At 43.9% G+C, this 25801-nt stretch overlaps 1 protein-coding gene across 1 annotated transcript in view; it reads left to right on the top strand.

Annotated features, from left to right (window-relative positions):
- PREX1 (phosphatidylinositol-3,4,5-trisphosphate dependent Rac exchange factor 1) overlaps positions 1 to 25801 on the top strand; it is a 245025-nt gene that overhangs the window by 184310 nt on the left and 34914 nt on the right. Inside the window, exons 16-21 of the mRNA XM_083146391.1 lie at positions 1542 to 1684; positions 5628 to 5720; positions 9219 to 9367; positions 11021 to 11106; positions 16633 to 16769; positions 18976 to 19126. Coding sequence (XP_083002517.1) covers positions 1542 to 1684; positions 5628 to 5720; positions 9219 to 9367; positions 11021 to 11106; positions 16633 to 16769; positions 18976 to 19126 — 759 coding nt within the window. The remainder of the gene's footprint in view (positions 1 to 1541; positions 1685 to 5627; positions 5721 to 9218; positions 9368 to 11020; positions 11107 to 16632; positions 16770 to 18975; positions 19127 to 25801) is intronic.

Genomic DNA, 25801 nt, shown 5'->3' with positions numbered 1-25801 from the left:
TTTTCTTGTCCTGTCTCGTTTGCAGTTTCTTTTTATAGCCTGTGTTTGTGCTGTGTGGTCGGAGTACACTGTACATTGTCGGTAAACCCTAGACAAGCAGTGACGTGTGACCTATAATTTCCTATGCGGAGACTAAAGACAGCTGTGGGTTGTGCACTTGGTGTTATTTGGGACAGGTCTTGCCATAATGATCCATGTTCTGTTTGTGGCTGGTCACTCTACAGGCTTAGAATAGGGTTTTTGTGAGCAGAGAGTTTTTCTTTCCTCCTAAGATATGGTAATAGTTTAAGGGGGTATTCAATCTCCCGCCGCTATTCCTGATGGGGGAAATAATGGCGGGCCCTATTCAGTGCTGTCTTTCCCGACAGCAGAACAGGGATCTTGGCAGAACTGGCCTGTTCTGCCGGGAACGACCGTGGATTGTTGAGCTCCCGGCTGCAGCTTGCCGATCCATGGCGATATCTTGTGGCCACGCCCTCTTTTCAACGTTTGGCAGACGGGACATTGCATCCTGCCTGCTGATTCATCGTCGAGCAAGCTGTGAATGGGACAGGGTCACGGCTGTCGGGCCAGCCCGAAAGTCTTAACCCGGGATAGAATATCCAGCTGTTTTAACATTCCTTAATCACAAAACGGTGGCAGGGCATGCTGGTACTTGTAGTTTCACTACAGCTGGAGAGCCACAGATTGACCAAATAATCAAGTAAAACAGGTGCAATCTCCTATGTTTTTCTCTTAGAAATAGAAAATGGCCTTGAAATAAGTATTGAATGTAATCGAAGCAATTTTTTCTAGAGATGTTACTTTGTGTCTGAGGGGGTTCCTCATGGTATCCGGACTATTGTTAGACAGCACTTACATAGACAGCCATTACATCGACACCATTAGTTCGACAGCTAAATAGGTCGACATGGTTTTAGGTCGACAGCTCATTAGGTCGACAGCTCATTAGGTCGACATGTTTTTAGGTCGACACTGCCATTAGGTCGACAGTGTCTATGTCAACAGTCAAAAGGTCGACATGGTTTTTTTTCACTGTTTTTTGAGCCGACATGTGCCGACAGGCGGTATTTCATGCCCTACTATCCACTAGGGCGTGGTGGGAGAATAAAATAGTGTGCCGAGCGCAGCGCGGCACCGTGCCCGAAGCATCGCGAGCGATGCGAGGGGCTGCGGTACACTTCAAACTGTGTCCATGTCGACTGTGTCGACATTTCGGCCAAAAAACAGTGAAAAAACCCATGTCGACCTTTTGACTGTCGACATAGAAACTGTCGACCTAATGAGCTGTCGACCTAATGAGCTGTCGACCTAATGACATGTCGACCTAATGGTATGTCGACCTAAAACCATGTCGACCTATTGAGCTGTCGAACTAATGGTGTCGATGTAATGGCTGTCTATGTAAGTGCTGTCTAATATCCGTCCCACATCCGTTCCTCATTGTCTAACAGACTGGATTTACTACTGGTTTTATACTTATGCTGTATAATATTGTCACATCACCTTGAATGAGCATATCACCTTTTTCTTTATATCAGTGTTAGAGAAGAGCGAGTTTAAAGACGAGTCTCAGTTTTTCCGGTTCTATGCTGATGAGGAGATGGAGGGGACAAGCTCCAAAAGCAAACAGCTAAGGAACGACTTCAAACTTACGGAAAACATCTTGGCAAAGACACTCCTGGTAAGGATCACCACTGGCCCTAAAGGCCAGCTCAGCAGCGTGCATCAGGGAAAATGACCACAAGTGCTGCCACAACTCTTTAATGGTTAACTTTGTTTTGCGCCATTCTTTTGGTGTCTCTCGCTCTTTCAATCTATCTCCTTCAATCTCTCTCTCTGCAATACTCTCCTTTTTTCCTTTCGATCTCTCTCTCTCTCTAGCTTGCTCTGTCTGTCGATATTGCATATTGATCCGTGAAAGGGTGAATCCTTGAAATGGAACTAGATCATTCCTCTTTACCAGTCAAAACTTAAAATCAATGGCATTTTCTGTAATTTGGCATTTGGTTGTCCCTTGAAAATAAACCCTTAGATTACCAGTCCCTTTTGCTGAGCACAGTTAGTGCTATATCCATTATGCTTCAGGTACAGTCATAACACTAATGCAAGTCAGAGAAATTGTCTCTCTCCAACGTATTCTAACTTGGTAGTGCAGACATTTTGAAGTTATTCCATGTTGGAAACCATTGGTTCATGTCACTTATACCTGCACTGTGTTATGTTATTACCAGTATGTCCTGGAGACTCAGCTTCGATGCTCATGTCATTAAACCCCATGCACTTGCCCATTGAACCTCCCCTTCAGTCCATCGTCAGTCTTCCGATGACACAGTTGGGTCAATTTACTAACATGGGAGGGTGTTCTATTGAAGATGGGAAATTGCCCACATTAACCAATCAGATTCTATCTATCATATCATAGGAAGCAGAATCGAATTGGTTGCTATGCGTAACATGTTAACTTTATAAATTGACCCCATTGGCTGAAAAGATGCCCTCTCTCATAACACACTGTGCACCATTATTATCATCAACATCAAATCTGTGGACGGAAGATGGGTTAGGGCATAAAAACGAATGTTTGAAAGTTGCTGAACATATCTCTCTGCTGGAAACGCTAGTATTCTCCTGACCCTACAATACACTGTTTGCTTTACACAGAAACACTCCTTATTTCCATCTTCTATTATATCTGTGTTTTTCCCCACAATGCTAAAATGTGAAAGAATTTGTCGTTCGGACTGGTAGAAGACCCCGTCTTTATGATCTGTTTCCAGAACCGATATAATTAATGCCCTGAGTGTGAAAGACTGTGGGTCGAGCAGATGTTTTATAGATCAGGGAGTTCATAGGCTCTCATTTGTGGACGTAAATACAGCTGCTTTACTCACACACATTCCACACGACTGAAGACGGCGGGACAGAAATAGATCTTCACCCCAGAGTTGAAAACAGTAATCAGACCTCACAAACATCTCTGTTCCGAACAGTGTCCTGGCACAGCTGGCCACTCTGCAGTATTGAATGAATTGCTGGAACTGTCTTTAGTAAGACAGCGTGAACTGGGTCAGTTAAAGTGAAACATTGGCTGTCTGCATTATTTGCATTGGCTGTCTGCATTATGTGCTTATTAGAACGTTCCTTTTAAATATATATTTCTGCCAAACAATGTACTTACCATCAAAACAAATGTTACACACTAAAGCCCATTGTGATCAGGAGTAATGGCAGTGACATTTATAGGTTATAAATAAGGAGGAGGAGGAGTCACATCAAGACTTTCTGATGAAATCATAAATGCTCTCCCAGAAAAGCACTCCACTGCATTGATGATTGGCATGATAATGAGGTTGTTGATCACACTGAGCCCAAATAGCTTGCTAGTCCCAGCCACTGCCACCCACATTTATGGGAAGTACTGTCATGGAGCAGGGGACTGACATGGAGATGGACAGAATTGTTGTGTTACTTGTATACTGAACACATTTTTGTTGTATATGGGCCTCTCCAAGGTGAACTCAGAGAGGGACAATCTGTTCTTCCACAGGTTTTATAATGGTTTTAGCTAACAAAATAATAATTTCATAAAGTTTAAAAAGGGACAAAGAGGGAATCTAAATGTACCTCTCCTTAAACCTCAAAATGTACTCATGGTCATGAAGGTAAAAACATTTTTTAGTATAATATCACTGTACGGAGAAGCCTAATATTTAGGTTATTCTCCTAGAGAAGCGAGAGCATTACATACTGTATTTGTCATGAAGTGTTTATTTATTATTAACAGTTTCCTATATAGCGCACACCTATTCCGCAGCGCTTTACAGATAATATATGAACATTCACATCAGTCCCTGCCCCAGTGGAGCTTACAATCTATATTCCCTACCACATGTACACGCACACAGACATTCTAGGGTTAATTTTACCCAGAGGAAACCCACGTAAGTACGGGGGGAATATACAAACTCTGCACAGTTCGAGCCATGGTGGGAATCTAACCCATGCCCTCAGTGCTGTGAGGCAGTAATGCTAACCATTACACCATCTGTACTGCCCCAAGTATGTATTATATACACCAAATACACAGCCCCCTCTTCACTCATCCTTCCCAATACACAGCCCCCTCTTCACTCATCCTACCCAATACACAGCCCCCTCTTCACTCATCCTACCCAATACACAGCCCCCTCTTCACTCATCCTACCCAATACACAGCCCCCTCTCCACTCATCCTACCTAATGCACAGCCCCCTCTTCACTCATTCTCCCCAATACACAGCCCCATCTTCATTCATCCGCCCCAATACACAGCCCCATCTTCATTCATCCTCCCCAATACACATCCCCCTCTTCACTCATTCTCCCCAATACACAGCCCCCTCTTCACTCATTCTCCCCAATACACAGCCCCCTCTCCACTCATTCTCCCCAATACCCAGCCCCCTTTCCACTCATTCTCCCCAATACCCAGCCCCCTCTCCACTCATTCTCCCCAATACCCAGCCCCCTCTCCACTCATCCTCCCCAATACCCAGCCCCCTCTCCACTCATCCTCCCCAATACACAGCCCCCTCTCCACTCATCCTCCCTAATACACAGCCCCATCTTCATTCATCCTCCCCAATACACAGCCCCTTCTTCACTCATCCTCCCCAATACACTCATTCTCCCCAATACACAGCCCCCTCTTCACTCATTCTTCCCAATACACAGCCCCATCTTCACTCATCCTCCCCAACAGACAGACCTCTCTTCACTCATCCTCCCCAACACACATCACCCGCTTCACTCATCCTTCCTAATACATATCCCCCTTTACTCATTCTCCCCAATACACAGCCCATTCTTCACTAATTTTTTTTTCCAAAGCGCAGCCTCTCCCTCTTCTCTCATCCTTCCCTTACAATGTTCTTTATTTTGCTACCTGTATATGTCCTTTAGATAAGAGTGTAGAAATGTATAAGATGGGCCTAAATCACCTTGAAGGCTGCTCTGGGTGAGGGTTGCTGCTCTTTGTTGATGAATGATCCAGCACCGACTGCTGTGTAATCTGGGCACAATAGATTTGCATTATAAAGTGCAAAGTGATTGCTACAGGTATTGTTTTACATACCATTGGGTTCTAACTGCCTTCCATTTGCATGAGCTTAATGTTATTAAAGGATAAATGTAGACCATAATCTACGGTAGGGATTTTCCTAGTTTGCTGGCAGCGATAGCCATTTAATGCAATACCATAACTTGCTTTCTCCTCCCCATTTGCTTTCAGAGCTCATCTGCCACGATTAGCTAATTTGTTTGTCTCTTCTAAGCTCTCTTTAAAATGAGTTCTGCAGACTTGTGAGCTGGGCTGTTTTCATGGGCAGGAGTCAGCAATTCATTACTGATTGTGAAATCATTGGACACGTGATGCTAGGGCTGTGATTTCTACATGCCGTTTCTCCTCTCCTTGCCTCCTGTCAGGGCTGTAATACACAGGCGCTTGTAGTTTCTTTACCACTGTGGATGTAGCATGTTGACACAAGTGTAATGAGTGATAAGTGAAGAAATGCACCACAGAAATGTGGCAATATACCATGCAAGTTTATAGCTTATCTAAATGTGTTTCATTGTTATGTTTTTAGATCCTACCTCAAGAAGAAGATTATGGGTTTGACCTTGAAGAAAAGAATAAGGCAATTGTAGTGAAGTCTGTCCGGAAGGGATCTCATGCGGAGGTTAGGGGCTACCCAGGCAGAACCAATGGCACTATTCTAAACCTTTACTGTTATAGTCAGAATTGTGTGCTTTAGCTCTCATGGTTATGTATGTAACTCTCTTTTAGTGTGTACACACGGTGCGATATGGCTTCCGATGTTGCCAATATAGTGAACATCGGAAGCCATATCGCATGCTGTTTGTGTGCTTTTTTAGTGCTTGCGAGTCGGATGCGCTGCCGATGCGCGCTCACGTGTGAGCGAAAATCGGCAGCCAAATAGAGAGGGCAGGAAACACTATATAGTCAAAATTGTGCCCCTCAATGCATGCCGTGCTATGCGAGTCCCGATACGATCTGATCGTATCGGGACTCGCATAGCACGGCATATCTACCGTGTGTACACACCTTTTGGCGACTAAAGATTTGATTATATTTTGGATGGAGAAATTTAAACATTTTTATTTTTATACTTATGTTTGCTTTTTATGACACATGGGGGAAATTTACTAAGATGTGTATTCTACTGTGGTTGCCCATAGCAACATCACATGTGAAGTAGAATACACATTTTAGTACATTTCTCCAATGGTTTATTGCTCATGTGATTTTAGGGTTAGTATTAGGATTACATTTGAAAGTGACATTTTATCCATATCAACATTCTGAATGCTGACTTTGTATACCACAGTCCTGTAAAGTCATAAGTATTTCAACAGATAGATTCAATTGTTAGATGTGTGTACTAGAACTAGCATACAAGACCGGTGCTATCTACCATCCGGTATTTGGTTCTTGAACAGTTTAGTGTACAGTATAAAGCAGTGAAAAGGTCGACAAGAGTTTTCATGTTTTTGGTTCCGAATACAAACCTACTCAGTCAGCATGGACACCGTCAAAGTGCACTGTGTCCCCTCACATTACTCGCAGTGGTGCTCGGAACACTATTCTTTTTCTCCCTCCACTCCCTAGTGTATGATAGGGCATGAAATACCACCTGTTGGCACATGTCGGATCCAAAAAAAAAACCTTTTGACTGTTGACTTTGCAATTGTCGACCTTCCCAACCTGTCGACCTATTTCAGGTGTCGACCTTCAGTGGTTGACCCAATGCATGTTGACCTTACTAGGGTTTACCTATTGACTTTATCCCGAAAAGTATTTAGTGAATTTCTTTATTGACAGGGGAGTGTTGCTAGGATACAGGATGCTGTTATTTGCATTGTGTTCAGGCTTTAAATGTTCCGCTGGTCACATAACCTTCAGACATACTTGCATAACTTCCTTGAAGGCTCACAAAACATCTGGTTGTCACTCTTGGCCACTGAAAAGTTGTACAAGTGTCCCGGTTTACCAGAAGGCCCCCTGTAATCCCCCTTTTTTTGGCCGCCCACAACATAGTACATAGTACAAAAATCAGGTAGCTCTCTTGGTCCCTGGAAATTTGGTTTCCCATTTTTCCAGGAGGCCCCCTTTAATCACCCCCCTTTTGCCGCCCACAACATAGTACATGTGGGCGGTCTAAGAAGTCACGGATGATGTGATTCGCCTTCTTTTTAGTCACTGTATAGTGGGGGCGGATCAACGATGATGCAGTTATGAGGCCACGCCACTAGTCAGCTAACATCCCTGCCCAGGCATGCCCCCTATGTGTCTGCCATGACCCTACTCAGTCCACATCCACACCCAGTCATGCCATGGTTTATCCTCCTGGAGAAAAGGGCAGCAGTGTAATTTATTATAATATGTGATTGGCATTGCCACACAGCCTAATAAACAATGTTACATTTGTTTGTTAATATAGACTCCAGCTATGCAAACTGACACCTCACCTAAATGAGGACTAATGATTATCTTCTGAACTCCAGAACGGTTCTACACGAAACGGAAACACTTGTGGATTTTTTTTTTTTTTAATGGTTTCTTTTTACAGCTTTTTCGTAATGCAAATATATAGGAAAGGGAAGCAGAGGAACAGGATGGACATCAGACCAACACCAGATCAATTATTCTACATAGAAAGAAAACATTACATAGATCAAAAGCAGTTGATGAGTGTAGGGACTAAGGGGGTTATTCTAGTTCACTCTTTCTGACAAATTAATTCTTAGATGGAAAAAACCATGTGCACTGCAGGTGGGGCAGATGCAAATTGTGCAGAGATAATTCGATTTGGATGGGGTTTTACTTCAAAGTGAGATCTATATTGCAGTGTAAAAATAAAGCAGTCAGTATTTACCCTGCACAGAAACAAAATAACTCACCCAAATCGAATTCTCTCTGCACAAGTAACATCTGCCCCACCTGCAGTGCACATGGTTTTTTCCATCTAAGAAGGATTTTGTCAGAAAGAGTGAACTAGAATAAGGCCCTAAAATTCAGATTTCACTTAGGGCATATCTTTAGATTCATATACACTCCGCTTTGTGTTTGTGAGGACTGAACCCGGCCCAACTGTGGCCCTTATATTTCTTGAGGTTTTGTTCTGAATCCAGAAATCAAGGTCGCACAATAAATCTGACAGTTGATCGTTATTAGTTTCTGATACAATATTATAAGATACAGCTATATAATATTTAGGGCCATTATAAATAAATCAGTGCTTTATTCACTATGAGAAGACAGTGGTTAACTCTAGCATATACACTGGAGAAAGAAGTGTGTCAACTCTATAGGAATTTCTGTATTTCAGCATTAATCAGTTAACATGCAAAGTTTTGCACATTTTAAGTTTACTCAACACTTTGATCCAACCTTTACTATATTTGTTTAAAAAAAGTGCTAATGTTTAGCATATTTTGTTCTTATTCAAGGTAAGTGGCAACTTTGGTACTGTACTGAAGCCTAACTTTGAATTATTTATTTTAATTATTTTGTGGTCTTTGCTGCAGATTTATCCTTATATAGCATCACTGCAATTGTGCCAAACAGCCCTTTTCAACACGCAAGGTCCTGTGAGATTAATACCCCTTTCAGACCGCCTAATTACGGGGTTCATGCCAGTTTGTTGCCAGCTCGACCCGGTAATAGGAGCGATCTGAAAGGGCTCACCGGGTCCAGCAACCCAGCATTACAAACCGGTAAAAAAAGCAGGGTTCTTACTGGTTTGTTGCCAGGTTGCTGTGCAGTGTGAACGAGTTAATCAGATCGAGTCCCTCAGGAAGTGATATCACTTTGGAGTATATATATATATAGATCTGGAAAATGGAAGAAAACGGTTGTTGGTAAATGTACTGTACTCCATTGTGAAATGATTCCAAACATTGGTATTTCTCACTAAATACATAGGACACTTGTGTCCATTTTACCATTAGTGTACCCTCACTTCCTGCATATTTCACTTTTATAGAATTGCCTTCGATAAGAAGTGTTCTGACTCAGGCAGTTTCAGGCTATAAACAACAGATAATACTGCTTGCATTCAACAGTTACCCACTATCCCTTTACACCATGATGCTTGTTGAGGGAAGTTATTACCAAGCATTATAGACTAATTCTCCATATTTTTCCTTCTATGTAGATGGCTGGATTACAAGTAGGACGGAAAATTTACTCCATCAATGAAGATCTGGTGTTCCTCCGTCCCTTCTCTGAGGTTGAGATCCTCTTAAACCAATCATTCTGCTCTCGTAGACCAATCCGGATCCTCATTGCAACCAAATCAAAAGAGTAAGACTGAAGTAATTTGCTATTTTGGCTGAATCAGAACTATTTATTTTTTATTGTGGCAGATGCATTGGAAACTATAAAATATTAAAGTGAAATAATATATTTTCATCATTTAAACTATTAGATTTCCCTTACCCTACAGTTAAAACACACTTTATTAAAACTTGGTAAATTTATGTTTATAGATCATTAGTGGAATGCGTTTTTGTTATTGCTAACCGATCAGATTTATTGTTTCCGCACCCATTTCTTTGTGGTATCCTTATTTTAATTTGTGAGAACTTTGCTGTTCATTAATTCATGCTAATGCTGTAACACACCAATTAGTAACTGAAACATATGTAAAATCCCCCAGTGTAACGGTTCAGTCTCTAACCTTTGCTGTAATGGGTCATGACTAATACTGCAGACACCAGATTAATGTCTGGACTCTTTCTATGGAGAGACATTTACTTCCTTTAAGATGTTTAATATAATAAGTGCATTTCCAAAAGCACACTACTAGGACTGCAAAATATTGCAGTCCTTGTAGTTTGTTTGAGCCCACCTGTAAATGCATAGTTGATGTAACTTGTTTACTATCAAGTAGAGATTATTGAAAAATACTTTCTGTTGCAAATCACTGAAGACCAAGTTTGAGACACTAAAAATGGTGAGAGGTGGTGTTGACCATTACAAATCAAATTGTATGGGCAACTTTTTTCATTTTTAGAAGTTTTAGATTTTCGATTGTTGCATTCTTTTCTGAGGTTTTCCGATTTGCGTACTTCCAGAAGCCGCACTGCATTTGCTGCAGTGCCTCAAATGCCGCAGCATGAATGACACTTGCTGGCCTTTGGAGGTGAAAACGGGGAATATTACAGAATATGGGGGCATGTCTGCCCTTTTTTAAGGGGTTGCTGAATCCAATGGCTGCATTTCTTCGCCATACATTTGGAATGGCCTGAGAAATAGTCAAACGTCCGATGAGCTGAGGATACTTATACCACTTTTAGACCATACTCTAGACCCCGGTTATTGCCGCGTCCTTGCGGCCCCAACACGGATCTAGGTGCGGTCAGAAAAAGCCACCACGGGTCGAGCAACGCGGGAGTTCAACCCTGGTAACCAGGGTTGAACACGGCTCTTACCCATGTCAAGTGCAGTGTGAACGGGTACCTGGGTCCAGCGCCCTGGGTCCCGTTCACAGTATGGAGGAGGCAGCACTGTCAGCTCCAAGTGCTGCCTCCTCCCAAGCCCCGGGTGGCTCCGCCCCGCGTGACGTCACTGACACGACAATAAGCCGGGTCGGTGTCGGAGCGTTCAGACCACATATGCCGTGTCGCTCTGAGGATGGGACCTGTGTCCTAATTCCGGGTGCGACACGGCATATGCGGTCTGAAAACAGTATTACACAGTGGATCCAATGCTGCATCTTCAGACTTTGGATCACCTAATGCCTGCAGTGAACATCTTTTAGCACCGCGGCAGTGAATTAACAATGCCTCTTTGAATCAGGCCTGTTATCCAAGTATGGAATATGTGTGTGTGCAGGTTCAAGGTGGTCATACATTAAAGTGGAAAGCTGCAGTCAGTGTTGTGCTAATGTTTGCTCTCTGTGTGTTAACTGCAGTAACATGATAACAAATCGTTGTGTTTTTCTGTTGTACTCAGAATTGTGAAGATTCCTGATTCCTCCCAAGCCCTTTGTTTTCAGATCAGAGGGTCAGCCCCACCTTACGTCCATGCTGTGGGGAGAGGTGAGACTTTGGGGAGCGGGGGGTATGCTGTTCTCTTTGTTGTACGTTTGTGAAGTATTTGTACTGTGTGATGTGGAATGGGTCAGAGGTAAAATAAAGGGGACCAGCAGCAGAAAATATGGTGGGGGATAAAAAAAATTATATTTAAAAACAATATATTAGAATAATTATCTTGATATCATTGTGCAGTAAGTATTGGCACTTGTTCTCTTTGTAACCTCTAAATGACAGTAATCAGCAAAATCATAGGAGACAATGGGGCAGATTTATTAAGCGATAAAGTGTCTGTTTTTTATCACCGGCCAATCAGCTCCTACCTGTCATCTTTCAAACCAAGCCTGTAACTACACAGGTAGGAACTGAGGGGCAGATTTATTAAGCTTGGAGAAGAGATAAACTGGAGATAAAGCGGAGAAAAGGTAAAAGGAGATAAAGCAGCAGCCAATCAACTCCCAACTGTCAGCTGATTGGCTGGTGCTTTATCTCCTTTTACCTTTTCTCCACTTTATCTCCAGTTTATCTCTTCTCCAAGCTTAATAAATCTGCCCCTGAGTGGCAGGTGATATCACTTCACCAAGCCTAATAAATCCACCCCAATGTTATAAATCTGCATTTATACCATTGTAAAGGCCCCCATACACTAGCCGATTTTGGTCAGATTTCGGCCAGATCAGTCGGATCTGGCCGAAATCGGACCAAAATTGTCTAGTTTTGATGTCCCCTCAGATCCGATGCGCGGTCCCGTGCTCATTGGATCTGCGTCGGGTGGTCGGACGTGCTGCACGTCCGACCACACGACTTGGGACCTAGTGGGGCGGCGCGGCGGTGGAGGGAGCAGGGGAGGCTGGGGACGCTGCGGGGGACACAGGCGGCATAGAGCCGGGAGCTGTCAGTACTGAATAAAAAAGAAAAAAGCCCATACAATGAATGGGCGGCCTGTGATTGGCTGAGCGCTCTCAGCCAGTCAGCAATTGGCTGAGAGAGCGCTCAGCCAATCACAGGCCGCCCATTCATTGTATAGGCTTTTTTTTCTAGCACTGACAGCTCCCGGCTCCCTCTGCCCGGCTCTATGCCGCCTATGTCCCCCGCAGCGTCCCCAGCACCCCCTGCTCCCACCAGCAGCCCTGCTCTGTAGCCCCCCCCCCCTGCTCCCCGGATTTTTTACATGTGATAAATCGAGACGATTTATCACATGTAAAAAATGGCACATCAAGTGCCAATCTAATCAAGCTCCCCCGGGGAGCAGCCGGGGAAGCTCAGGGGGAAGTCGGGGGCGACTTGTCCTAAGGACAAGTCGCCCTAGTGTATGGGGGCCTTAAGACTGGAACGGTTCTAAAGCAGTAACATAGAACACTTTAATGTGATGTATAGAAAACCCTGTGAATTTGATAATATCAGAACTGGTGTTTTTTAAACTAAGATTTTGGTTGAAGTAGTGAGTTGCTGTCAGATGTAGTAAGTCACAGATGAGCATGACCAATATAAGAACATGTGTTCACCATACAAAGGGTGTGATTAGTGCATTATAAGTGTTAGGACATCTGAATGCTGTTAGTTGCTTTCCTTGTTCTTACTTTTTATTATTAGCTCAGTAGTGGTAGCTGAGTACTGTAACAGAAATATACCGGTCTAGGGCAGGCTTCTCACCTACTTTATCAAATTTCATCGACCTTTGCAGAATGTCTTCAAAACTGATACTGTTAGAGGCCATAGAATTTTAGAGTTGGAAACTTTTGTTTGTAAGTTACCCAGTGTTACACAGGGATTCAGTATTGAATCCCGGCGTTCAGAATCCCGACGCCGGAATCCCGACAGCCGAAATGCCGACAAGGGGGGGATGTGGATCGCCCCCCCTTGCGGGCTCGCTGCGCTCGCCACGCAGCGGGCCCGGTGCCTCGCTACGCTCGGCACACTAATTTATTCTCCCTCCAGGGGTGTCGTGGACACCCACGGAGGGAGAAAGTGTCGGCATTTCGGCGGTCGGGATTCTGAACGCCGGGATCCCGACCGCCGGGATGGTAACTGCATTCCGTTACACAGTATTACACCAATATATAAATAATGCAAACAAAAGCAGGCAAACATAAATCTGCAATACATGCTGTGACACAATACTTTATTGTGGAGGTAGGTTGAAAGCGATTTACCCTAGATTATACATAAAGGACGAGATTAGGGATGCCAATCCTGGGGCATTTTTTCAATCCCGGAATTCGGGATTGAAAAATGCCCAATCTCGGGACTCCCGGGATCCGGGGTTGGCATCCCTAATACAAAAACCGTCCGGGCACCCAGCATATTTGCTTACTTTGAGGTGTGGTTTGACCGGGCGGGTGGGCGAGCTTTCGGGCTGACAATGGAGCCGGGTAGGTGGTCAAACTTAGAAAGCTGAGCAGGCTGCTGAATCAGGCAGCCAGGGCGGGAGGGCAGCATGCATAGGACAAGGCCGCTGTGTGGGCTGCGCAGCGTGACCTGTGACATCGCCACGCTGCGCAGAGCCACACTGCCCGGCATTAGACTGCGCATGCAAAATCCCGGTGTTTTAGTGGCCAAATCCCAGATCCCACCGATCTTGATCTCAGGATTTGGCCACCCTAGACAAGATGTACTAAGCCTTGAAACGTGGTAAAATAGAAAGTGATAACCAATCAGCTCCTGTCTGACATTTTTCAAACACAGCCTGTGACATGGCAGTTAGGAGCTGATTGGCTGGAGGTTTATCACTCTCCATTTTATCACTTTTCAAGCTTAGTACATCTGGCCCGTATTCACTTACATTTTTCTTCCCTCTCATACTAAAAAATGTGAGTCTGTTCACCCACTGGTGTAGTTACATTAACTGTAACTGACTGTCTTATGAGTTATAAACACAATTATTTTGCTAGAGTCCATCAGCAAACTATACACAGTCAGAAGCCATTTTGGTGACCATGTTAGTGTGGACTGGCATCTCTGCATACTTTTGGTTTCAGATTCTGTTTTAGGAGCGGTATTCTGAGGTCTGTATTTAAATACTTTGCTTCATAGGCACTGGAATGCCTTGTTTATAGTTATTTGGGTGAGGGCAGTAGTAATGAGCCCACCAAGTGAACAAATGTTGAACTTTGTCAGTACTGTACTAACCCTTCAGGTCCCATCTGCTGTAAATCACTTTCACGTGGGGCAGGCAGATCGCATTAATGTGTGGTTGCCATGGTTACATCTCTCCGTACAGTTTGCTGCCCATTTATTATGCACTCACCTGAGTTATCCCCTAATAAAGTGCACTTGTTAGGATTAAGAAACATTTACATTTATGGAAACCTATCAGTTTATCCTAAATACTTATTAACAAGTGCAGAATGTTGTGTCAGTAACAGAGTGGAAGTTAATGTGCCATGAATGGCTGGCATGTATTATACTCCACAAGCCATGCCTGGCATTCCAACATCTGGTGGTGTTTCCCATAGTGAGGGGTAAGAAGCGAGCAGCTGAGCATGTTAGTAATCCTCTAGGCATTACTTTATGTTTATGTATCTGGCCAGGTCTATTTATTACAGTTTAAAAGAAAACACAAAGATTTAAGAAAAATAATACATATGTAAAAATGCTGTTCAGTTCTGGAACCACGTAGGGAGGATATAAAAAAATCTATTAAAGAAGATAAATGAAGATGTTGCTGGCAATTTGGTTCTACTGTAGCTTTCATTTATCTAGTACATTTGATTAGATAATAACCAGAATATCTGATCGGTTGCTAGGATACAGGAAAGCTTACATATGACTATTCTGTTGGATGCTTACAATGGGAGAGATGGCTCAAACAGTGTAAAGAGTGGAGTTGTGGACTAATGTACTGTAGAAATTACCCACAGAAACCAATCGGCTTCTCCGTAACATTTTATTAATTGTACTTTATAAATAATGCCTCAAAGCTGATTGGATGTTACGCAAAATGACTTTATACGGTGTATCGTATGCGATCCTGCCACCCGGGCGAAGTCGCACAAGTGTATAGCCACCTTAAGGTGGGAATACCATACATAGACATAAATCATTGCTACAAACCATATTCCAGCTGCATGTGTCACCAGCATGGCAATACCAAAATAATGGCCTCATGTGTGGGGAGCTAGACAGCTGTAACAACTCAGTCCTGTGCTGACTTGGTGTTATGGTTTCCATGAGAATTGGGCCTGCAGGTTGTCTGCAGGATCTATACCAGGGGTGGGCAAAAGTGGCCCTCTAGCTGTTGAGGAACTACACATCCCATCATGCCTTGCCATAGTTATGCTATTTGACCATGCTGCAACTGATGCAGGCATGTTGGGATGTGTAGTTCCTCAACAGCTAGAGGGCCGCTTATTGCCCACCCCTGATCTATACTGTGGTTAGGTCTCATCACTTGTGCTACATTATTGGGGTAAATTATATTATTGTAAATATTTCTACATTATGAAAAGTGGATTGTGTGAATTGGGTCTGTTGTTTAGGATCTGTTATGGGATATAACAATTTGGGGTACTTGTTTCCTAGCACGGCCACAATCGCGGGCATCGTGTGTCATTTTTAGTGGTATACGACGCGACCGACGCGATGCCCCCGATTTTCCCATTGAAAACAGTGAAAATCGTGTCGGTCGCGTCGTATGCGGCTAAAAAAGGCTTAAATGGTGCAGACGCGATGCCCACGATTTCCCCATAGGAAACAATGTTAAATGGCTCAATGTACCCGCGATGCCCCCGATTTCCCATAGGGAACAATGTTAAATGACTCAATTTCACCAAATCATCATAGGGACCAATGGTAAATGGCCCAGAACCCCCAAAAACACCCCTGAACAGTGAAATGTCCCCCCAAAAGTATTTACGCCACCCCACGATCAACACGAACCCGAAGCGTGGCGAGCGCAGCGGTACGCGTCCTCCGACCTTTTCATACCCCCACTATCCACGTCGGCGTGGAGTTGAGAATAGAATAGTGTGGCGAGCGCAGCGAGGCACCGAGCCCGAAGCGTGGCGAGCGTAGCGCGGATACCTTCACAGGTAAACGCGTCCCTTCGCGGGCTTCACAGGTATCCGCGTGCGCTCGCCACGCTTCGGGCTCGCTGCGCTCGCCACACTATTCTATTCTCAACTCCACGCCGACGTGGATAGTGGGGGTATGAAAAGGTCGGAGGACGCGTACCGCCGCCCCACGCGGGCTCGCTACGCTCGCCACGCTTCGGGTTCACGTTGATCGTGGGATGGCGTAAAATAATTTTGGGGGGGACATTTCACTGTTCAGGGGTGTTTTGGGGGGTTTCTGGCCCATTTACCATTGTTTCCTATGGGAAATCGGGGGCATCGCGGGTAAATTGAGGCATTTAACATTGTTCCCTATGGGGAAATCGTGGGCATCGCGTCGCGCCCATCGCACCCGATTTTTTTTAGTGCATGCGATGGCCGCGATGCCCCCGATTTTCCCTTACGATGCCCACGATCATAATCGTTGTGGCCGTGCTAGGAAACAAGTACCCAATTTGGTATTGTTTTATACTTTTTACAGGTTCACAGGCAGCAGCAGTTGGTCTTCACCCTGGTCAATGTATTCTCAAAGTCAATGGAAATAATGTTGTGCGTGACAGCTATATCGAGGTCCTTGATCAGTTTACAGCGTTTCGAAAAAACCCGCAGCACCCACTGGTAAGTATTATATGGCACACAGAAAACGTGTTCTGCAGGACTACATCTCCCAAGTATGATATTGTGCATTTTCCCCAATGTGGGACACACCAATACAAACATCATATGTACTGTAGCTGTGTAATTCCATGCTGCACAGTACTGTACCTCACCTTTGTGACCTACAGTATTCTCTGGAAGTGACAGTTACAGTACCTCAAACCCGCTGCCTTGTGTGTGCATTAACACCTATAAATGGTGAACTGCTTTTTAGCTTCTTGTTTAGTTTCACGGCGGCAGCATGGCCGTGCGTATGAGTCCCCTTGCAGGGCTTGCTTTGCTCGCCCACGCTACGGGCTCGGTGGCTCGCTCCGCTCGCAACGCTATCTAAAATCAACTCCATGCCAAAGTGGATAGTGGGGGTATGAACTATCCACGTTGGCATGGAGTTAATTTACTTTATTTTAGAAAGTTTGACGAGCGCCGAATCCGGAAGTAGTGCGCGGCCATGCTGCCGCGAAACTAAACCAGTACCGCTTTTTATAATTTACTGTACTGCTAACCAAAAAGGCAAAACATTTTGGAAGAACAGCAGAGATTTCACAGATATAACTGTTATCGTTAGAAAAACCAAATCTCTGAATCTTAAAGTAATCTTTTGAAAATATTGCTGCTAATTATAAATAATACAACATATATAGAGAAAAATGTGTTCTATGTATTCTATGGCGGGTATGCAATCCAGGGTCGCGGCTATCGATCCCTCCCGACAGCCATGATCCTGGCCCGTTTGCGGTCAGACCGACAGCAGATCGGCAGACGGGATTTAATGTCCCGTCTGCCGATCGGTGAAAAGGCCGGGATTGTGACAATTTAAGGCTGTTATTGGCAGAACAGGCCCAACAGCTTCTAAAGTCAGGCACGTTCTGCCATGATCCCGCTTCAAGGCTGTCGCTAAAGACAGCATTGAATAGGGACCCGCCGCTATTTCCCCTGTCGGGAATAACGGCGGAACATTGAATACCCCCTATATATTCTATATGAGGTAATGTACCAGGTGGAAATGTGCTCCTCCACACGGAAGGAGAGGGGGAAGGTGGCGCTGTGACCTGGGCTGCTTCACTAGCAGCTGCTGTGGATTTCGGGTTAGTCAGACCCGAACTGTGCAATACAAAAAAGAGGGGAAGCAGCGCTGGCTATGTGGGTGTGTGTGATGATAATTGGACTGATTGTACAAGTTAAAAAACAGTAGGTTTAATATAACATGACCAATAAAAATAATGAATCAACAGGTATACATTATAACTGGTTTTGGGGGATTTAAAATGCAGTGTGTGGACTGTCCATTCCTATTGTGCCTGGGGTCAGGACCATAAAGTGCAAATGCATGTACAAAAGTTTGGGGTTACCTTCCACCTGTAGATAGGATGCTGTGTGGTTTGTATCTCCCTGGGACTCAAGGCCCGAGTTGGAATTTGGGCCGAGTCACCTTCCAGAGTAAGGGAGTCACCCAGAGCTGGATCGTCCAATTCACATGGATAGAGTCCTTCCAGGTGGTGGGCAAATTGCCAAAGTGCAGCAAATAGTGGTCCACAAAGGAAAAAGGTCCGAGGCTGGTCTGGAGTAGTCCAATAAAACTGGCTGTGGGTAGACACCTGTGTCCAATAGGAATGGACAGTCCACACACTGCATTTTAAATCCCCCAAAACCAGTTATAATGTATACCTAGAGCAGCAGTGATAAATGTATAATGTATACCTGTTGATTCATTATTTTTATTGGTCATGTTATATTAAACCTACTGTTTTTTAACTTGTACAATCAGTCCAATTATCATCACACACACCCACATAGCCAGCGCTGCTTCCCCTCTTTTTTGTAATGTACCAGGTGTTTATTATAATGATATTAGAAGTCACCAGTGGTGGTTCCAGAGGGAGGCTGCAGCACAGTTCAAAATTCAAATAGCGGAGAAACACCAATTGCCATGGCGTCAGTTTGGAATGGCAGTTGTTAGCAAGCAGTTGGTGTGGCTCCCTTATTTGAATTTTGAACTGTGCTGCAGACACCAAGAAATTCTGTGACTATATAAAGTAACAATTGAGTGAATTTATAATATGTATATTAAAACATTTCATTTTGTGCTTAACTGGTCACTTACATTATTCAGCACCACAGGGAAACAAAACCTCCTTAATATTTAACAATTACTATGTTGTGGTTCTAGGGGCTATTCCAGTGGATATATAGAACGCATGAGGATGCAGAGGAGGATCGAGAGCAGAAATGTAAATCTGATGATTGTCTGAATGGCAGCTTGTGTGATGACAGCAGCCCTAGCCTCTCACTTGATACCGACATTCATGACAGACAAGCAGGTAACAGAAAAAAGGTCAAAGTGCGGCAATGCAAGTGACCAGGAATTTGCTAGTGTATTTGGTACTTGTGTATTTTGGCGGCGCCCCCGATGTCCGTCGTACGACGAACAGATCGCATCGCATGCCATGCACCCGATGGCATACGATGCGACGCGATTTTGACCCCCTATACGACCAAAAATCGTATAAGCACCCTAAAGGGTGCTTTTGAGCACCCAAATGGGTGCTTACAATGTTAAATGCACCCCCACGCCACCCCCCCCCACTATAAACGTGAACCCGAAGCGTGGCGAGCGTCGGCGGTACGCGTCCTACGACCTTTTCATACCCCCACTATCCACGTCGGCGTGGAGTTGAGAATAGAATAGTGTGGCGAGCGCAGCGAGCCACCGAGCCCGAAGCGTGGCGAGCGGACGCGGATACCTTCACAGGTAAACGCGTCCCTTCGCGGGCTTCACAGGTATCCGCGTGCGCTCGCCACGCTTTGGGCTCAGTGGCTCGCTGCGCTCGCCACACTATTCTATTCTCAACTCCACGCCGACATGGATAGTGGGGGTATGAAAAGGTCGTAGGACGCGTACCGCTGCGCTCGCCACGCTTCGGGTTCACGTTTATAGTGGGGGGGTGGCGTGGGGGTGCATTTAACATTGTAAGCACCCAATTGGGTGCTTAACATTGTATAAGCACCCATTAGGGTGCTTATACAATGTTTAATCGCATCGCATCGTATGGCATTGTATGCCATGTACAATGGCATACAATTTCAAAATTGTATGCCATCGTGCACTATCATACGATATCGCGTCGCATCGCATACCATCGTATACGTTATGGTATGCGATGCGATGGGCGCCGCCAAAATACACAAGTACCGTGTATTTTACCCCACTTATACACCTGAAAGTGCATCCGTTTGCCTAGGAACGCCGACCTTTGACCATGATGACAAAAACGCATTTCGACTTTTTTCATGTGTCAACTTTTTGGCTGTCTTTCTAATGACTGCAACCCTGGGAAAAACTATAGTGTAGTGAGTTCACTATATATGTGATTCAAGTTGCCACACTGTGGTTTATTTATTTCGAGTGCCGCCACCCCCCCCCCCCCCCAAGTGTTTGTGTGTGTGTGTGTGTGTATATATATATATATATATATATATATATATATACATACACACACACACACACACACACATATGTGTGTGTGTATATATATATATATATATATATATACACATACACACACACACATATATACACAATGCAAACGGTGGTATGGCTTCTGCGCCTTCAGTGTTTTTGAAACAGTTCAAATGTGACAATCCTTTTAAGGATCTTCTATTATGTGTACCAGCAAATACTGTAGCTGAAAATTCACATGTAGCAGTATCTCTCTCTTGAAAGGTCTCCCTCGTTCCTCACTGTCCGTCTCATTGGAACATTTCAGACATGAGGGAAGTATTACGGGGAGTAGATTGATTCATCCCAAACAGCGATAAATTATGTGACTTTGTGAAAATTTTTTACTATTACAGGTGCTTGTGCATAGAAAATAAATTGGTGAGCACCGCCACCTTGTGGTTAAATTTATATGCACATAGTGATCGCCTTGTGGACACAAAGTGTCCACAGCGCCGTATATAGCAAACAAAAAAACAAATGACAAGGTAACGTACAGGGTGTGTTGATAAAATACAGCATAAATGGGGTATAGCTGGTAGAACTAAAATCAGCATCAGTTGTAGATATTTATAAAATAGTTTATCACGAAACTCACGCTTGGATCATATGTATCCAGGTGGTGTTTCCGGCAGGTGTCGTCCAAGACCCTTAAAACCAAAAAAGTCTCCCAATATGGGAAGAACTCATAGCGTGATATTGTTTTATAAAGAAAAAAAACATTTATTTTATTTTAAACAATACAATTTGATTAAAAATACATGGAAAACAGTGTAGGTGAACTCGTACATTAGCAAAGCGTATTCTATAGCTTATCTGGTTATGATGCCAGCGGGGGATGAAGAGATGTTGGCCCAACCGGTTTCGTCCCTTTATTCCATAAAGTGGGACTTCATCAGGGGTTAAAGATGAGGTGACCAGGATTAGGGGGGGTATAAATAGGTTGTGGAATTTACCTTAAAACGTTTGTTTCCTGAGAAGGATTCGGTGCCTACAACATTTAACCGTGAGTGGAGGTAACCATCTATTCTTCCACTTAGCTCCTCAGTAATATTGACCCTGTTCTAAAAGAGTCAGTGGTGTAATTCATAAATATGGATTTCCAACATTTGGGTTTACAACTCAGGATTTGATGCCATGTGATGTTCTTTTTTTGGAGACAGTTTTTTTTTAAAGAACTATTTTTATTGTGTATGAAGAAATGTGCATTTTTTAAGTGAAGTTCATTTTGGTCTATCTGATCCAGCGCCGAAAGTTTACCCCATTATTCCAGTATCCAGTATGCCTCCAAGTTAAATATAAAACTCAACACACATCAATTATTGCAAAATAAACAAATGCAAAGTTGACACATTGGGCAGTATTCAATGAGACTGATTCGCCGTGTTCTATGGCGAATATGTGCTATTTTCGTGCTCGAAGGTGAATCTTTTTACTGAAAAAGTGAATCACCCTATTCAACGTGCAATATTCGCCGTCTGCGAACAGTGAATGACGGACAATTCACTGTCTGATAGTCTCCGCAATTCGCTGTGGTTTTTCAATGGGTTTTTCAATGTGAGTGTATTCTATGAGGAGATGGCGAATTGCTTTCTAAGTGATTTTTGCCGTGTAGCAATCGCCATCTTTTTATGGTGAAGTGGAATGTGAACTTTTAAAATTAAGGTGTTTTTTTCTACATTTGGTGTCAAAAAATCAGGAATTTTATTCTGTGAAGGGGCATGCTATTTTTATTCATGTGCTTACAGCACATGAATATATATATATATATATATTTAAAAAAAAAATATTTTTCACATAACAGCCAGTAAGGGGCCGAGAGCCGCTCGTTACATATTCATATATTCACTGCTCCCGATCATTACATATGCACAATCGGGAGCAGTGCTAGCGGCTCCCTACCCGGTCCTCTGCTAGCTCTCCCGGGGGGCAGCTTGTGCTGCCTGGGTCCCGGGGAGCCCTCCTTCCCCCCACATACATTCTGGGGCAGGCAGGGAGACTTCCATCTCCCTGCCTACCGCCATCCCCCGGATGCCGCAGGGGGTTAAGAATCACCATCAGGGCCAACGAGCCCCTTCGGCATTGAATACTGAGACAGCGAGGGCTGGCAGCGAAGGCTCCAGCCCTCCTGAACACGGCGACTGTGCAGCGAATCCTAAACAGGATTCGCTGCACATGCCGAATTTTGTCATTGAATACTGCCCAGAATGTAGAGCTTTACTGGGGAACCAAGCTGAATGTTTCTTAAGATAATATAGTTGGCTTTCACAAACTATACTTTTCTGAAACAAAATGTATTTAACTGTCCTTTTCCCTTTAAGCTAATAGACCATAGGGGGAGGGGCCCTAAACTGCACACCCTGGACATATGAGGTGCTACCTGCTGAGACTTGTAGTGCAGCAAGCAGGAGGAGGAGTTTGCAGGTGCACACTAAATATATATGCTAGACCTTTTAATATCTTGCTATATTGCATTTGAGGTTATTAGCATAGTAATGGCCATTAGTATCGGCTTGTCCACCGCGTCCAGGTTACCTCATTAGGACAAGTCCCTAACACTACTCTGGGACAGGTCCAGGGCACAGGGCCCCCCAGGCCCGCCCAGCAGAACCACCCCATGGCATCACATTAGTGTAAAATTAAAGTGATAGTAAAAGGGATAGGGGAAATTATATGTGATAGGACTTACCAAGGTAAGAAGTAATAATAAATGTGAAGGGTGCTACATATATATTAAACAAACTAAAGGGGTGATTGAAAGTATACGATATGATGCCATGGAGCAGCCCAGCAACAGCAGCCCAAAGAGCCCTGAGCCCCAAACACGGTCCCACAGACTAACACTCAGCATATATGTATAGTAGGACTTACCCTCATAGTGCCAAGCTGAGGTGTGCAGTCTTGAATGTTGGGACTCCAACCTAATTAAAATCAATTTGGGACAGGTGGGTGGGGTGCAAGTTTAGGAGGAAGGCGTCTCTAGTTCCTTCCAGTGTGTATGAATACACAATATATAGTACATAGGGGGAGGGGCCCTAAACTGCACACCCTGGACATATGAGGTGCTACCTGCTGAGACTTGTAGTGCAGCAAGCAGGAGGAGGAGTTTGCAGGTGCACACTAAATATATATGCTAGACCTTTTAATATCTTGCTATATTGCATTTGAGGTTATTAGCATAGTAATGGCCATTAGTATCGGCTTGTCCACCGCGTCCAGGTTACCTCATTAGGACAAGTCCCTAACACTACTCTGGGACAGGTCCAGGGCACAGGGCCCCCCAGGCCCGCCCAGCAGAACCACCCCATGGCATCACATTAGTGTAAAATTAAAGTGATAGTAAAAGGGATAGGGGAAATTATATGTGATAGGACTTACCAAGGTAAGAAGTAATAATAAATGTGAAGGGTGCTACATATATATTAAACAAACTAAAGGGGTGATTGAAAGTATACGATATGATGCCATGGAGCAGCCCAGCAACAGCAGCCCAAAGAGCCCTGAGCCCCAAACACGGTCCCACAGACTAACACTCAGCATATATGTATAGTAGGACTTACCCTCATAGTGCCAAGCTGAGGTGTGCAGTCTTGAATGTTGGGACTCCAACCTAATTAAAATCAATTTGGGACAGGTGGGTGGGGTGCAAGTTTAGGAGGAAGGCGTCTCTAGTTCCTTCCAGTGTGTATGAATACACAATATATAGTACATAGGGGGAGGGGCCCTAAACTGCACACCCTGGACATATGAGGTGCTACCTGCTGAGACTTGTAGTGCAGCAAGCAGGAGGAGGAGTTTGCAGGTGCACACTAAATATATATGCTAGACCTTTTAATATCTTGCTATATTGCATTTGAGGTTATTAGCATAGTAATGGCCATTAGTATCGGCTTGTCCACCGCGTCCAGGTTACCTCATTAGGACAAGTCCCTAACACTACTCTGGGACAGGTCCAGGGCACAGGGCCCCCCAGGCCCGCCCAGCAGAACCACCCCATGGCATCACATTAGTGTAAAATTAAAGTGATAGTAAAAGGGATAGGGGAAATTATATGTGATAGGACTTACCAAGGTAAGAAGTAATAATAAATGTGAAGGGTGCTACATATATATTAAACAAACTAAAGGGGTGATTGAAAGTATACGATATGATGCCATGGAGCAGCCCAGCAACAGCAGCCCAAAGAGCCCTGAGCCCCAAACACGGTCCCACAGACTAACACTCAGCATATATGTATAGTAGGACTTACCCTCATAGTGCCAAGCTGAGGTGTGCAGTCTTGAATGTTGGGACTCCAACCTAATTAAAATCAATTTGGGACAGGTGGGTGGGGTGCAAGTTTAGGAGGAAGGCGTCTCTAGTTCCTTCCAGTGTGTATGAATACACAATATATAGTACATAGGGGGAGGGGCCCTAAACTGCACACCCTGGACATATGAGGTGCTACCTGCTGAGACCTGTAGTGCAGCAAGCAGGAGGAGGAGTTTGCAGGTGCACACTAAATATAAATGCTAGACCTTTTAATATCATTGCTATACCAACCGGTTTCGTCCCTTTATTCCATAAAGTGGGACTTCATCAGGGGTTAAAGATGAGGTGACCAGGATTAGGGGGGGTATAAATAGGTTGTGGAATTTACCTTAAAACGTTTGTTTCCTGAGAAGGATTCGGTGCCTACAACATTTAACCGTGAGTGGAGGTAACCATCTATTCTTCCACTTAGCTCCTCAGTAATATTGACCCTGTTCTAAAAGAGTCAGTGGTGTAATTCATAAATATGGATTTCCAACATTTGGGTTTACAACTCAGGATTTGATGCCATGTGATGTTCTTTTTTTGGAGACAGTTTTTTTTTAAAGAACTATTTTTATTGTGTATGAAGAAATGTGCATTTTTTAAGTGAAGTTCATTTTGGTCTATCTGATCCAGCGCCGAAAGTTTACCCCATTATTCCAGTATCCAGTATGCCTCCAAGTTAAATATAAAACTCAACACACATCAATTATTGCAAAATAAACAAATGCAAAGTTGACACATTGGGCAGTATTCAATGAGACTGATTCGCCGTGTTCTATGGCGAATATGTGCTATTTTCGTGCTCGAAGGTGAATCTTTTTACTGAAAAAGTGAATCACCCTATTCAACGTGCAATATTCGCCGTCTGCGAACAGTGAATGACGGACAATTCACTGTCTGATCGTCTCCGCAATTCGCTGTGGTTTTTCAATGGGTTTTTCAATGTGAGTGTATTCTATGAGGAGATGGCGAATTGCTTTCTAAGTGATTTTTGCCGTGTAGCAATCGCCATCTTTTTATGGTGAAGTGGAATGTGAACTTTTAAAATTAAGGTGTTTTTTTCTACATTTGGTGTCAAAAAATCAGGAATTTTATTCTGTGAAGGGGCATGCTATTTTTATTCATGTGCTTACAGCACATGAATATATATATATATATATATATTTAAAAAAAAAATATTTTTCACATAACAGCCAGTAAG

Source organism: Crinia signifera, chromosome 6 (genome assembly GCF_055691185.1).
Source record: "Crinia signifera chromosome 6, ASM5569118v1, whole genome shotgun sequence".
NCBI lineage: Eukaryota > Metazoa > Chordata > Amphibia > Anura > Myobatrachidae > Crinia > Crinia signifera.
The sequence above is the reverse complement of the archived record's forward strand: the minus strand, read 5'-3'. Positions and strand labels throughout refer to the sequence as shown.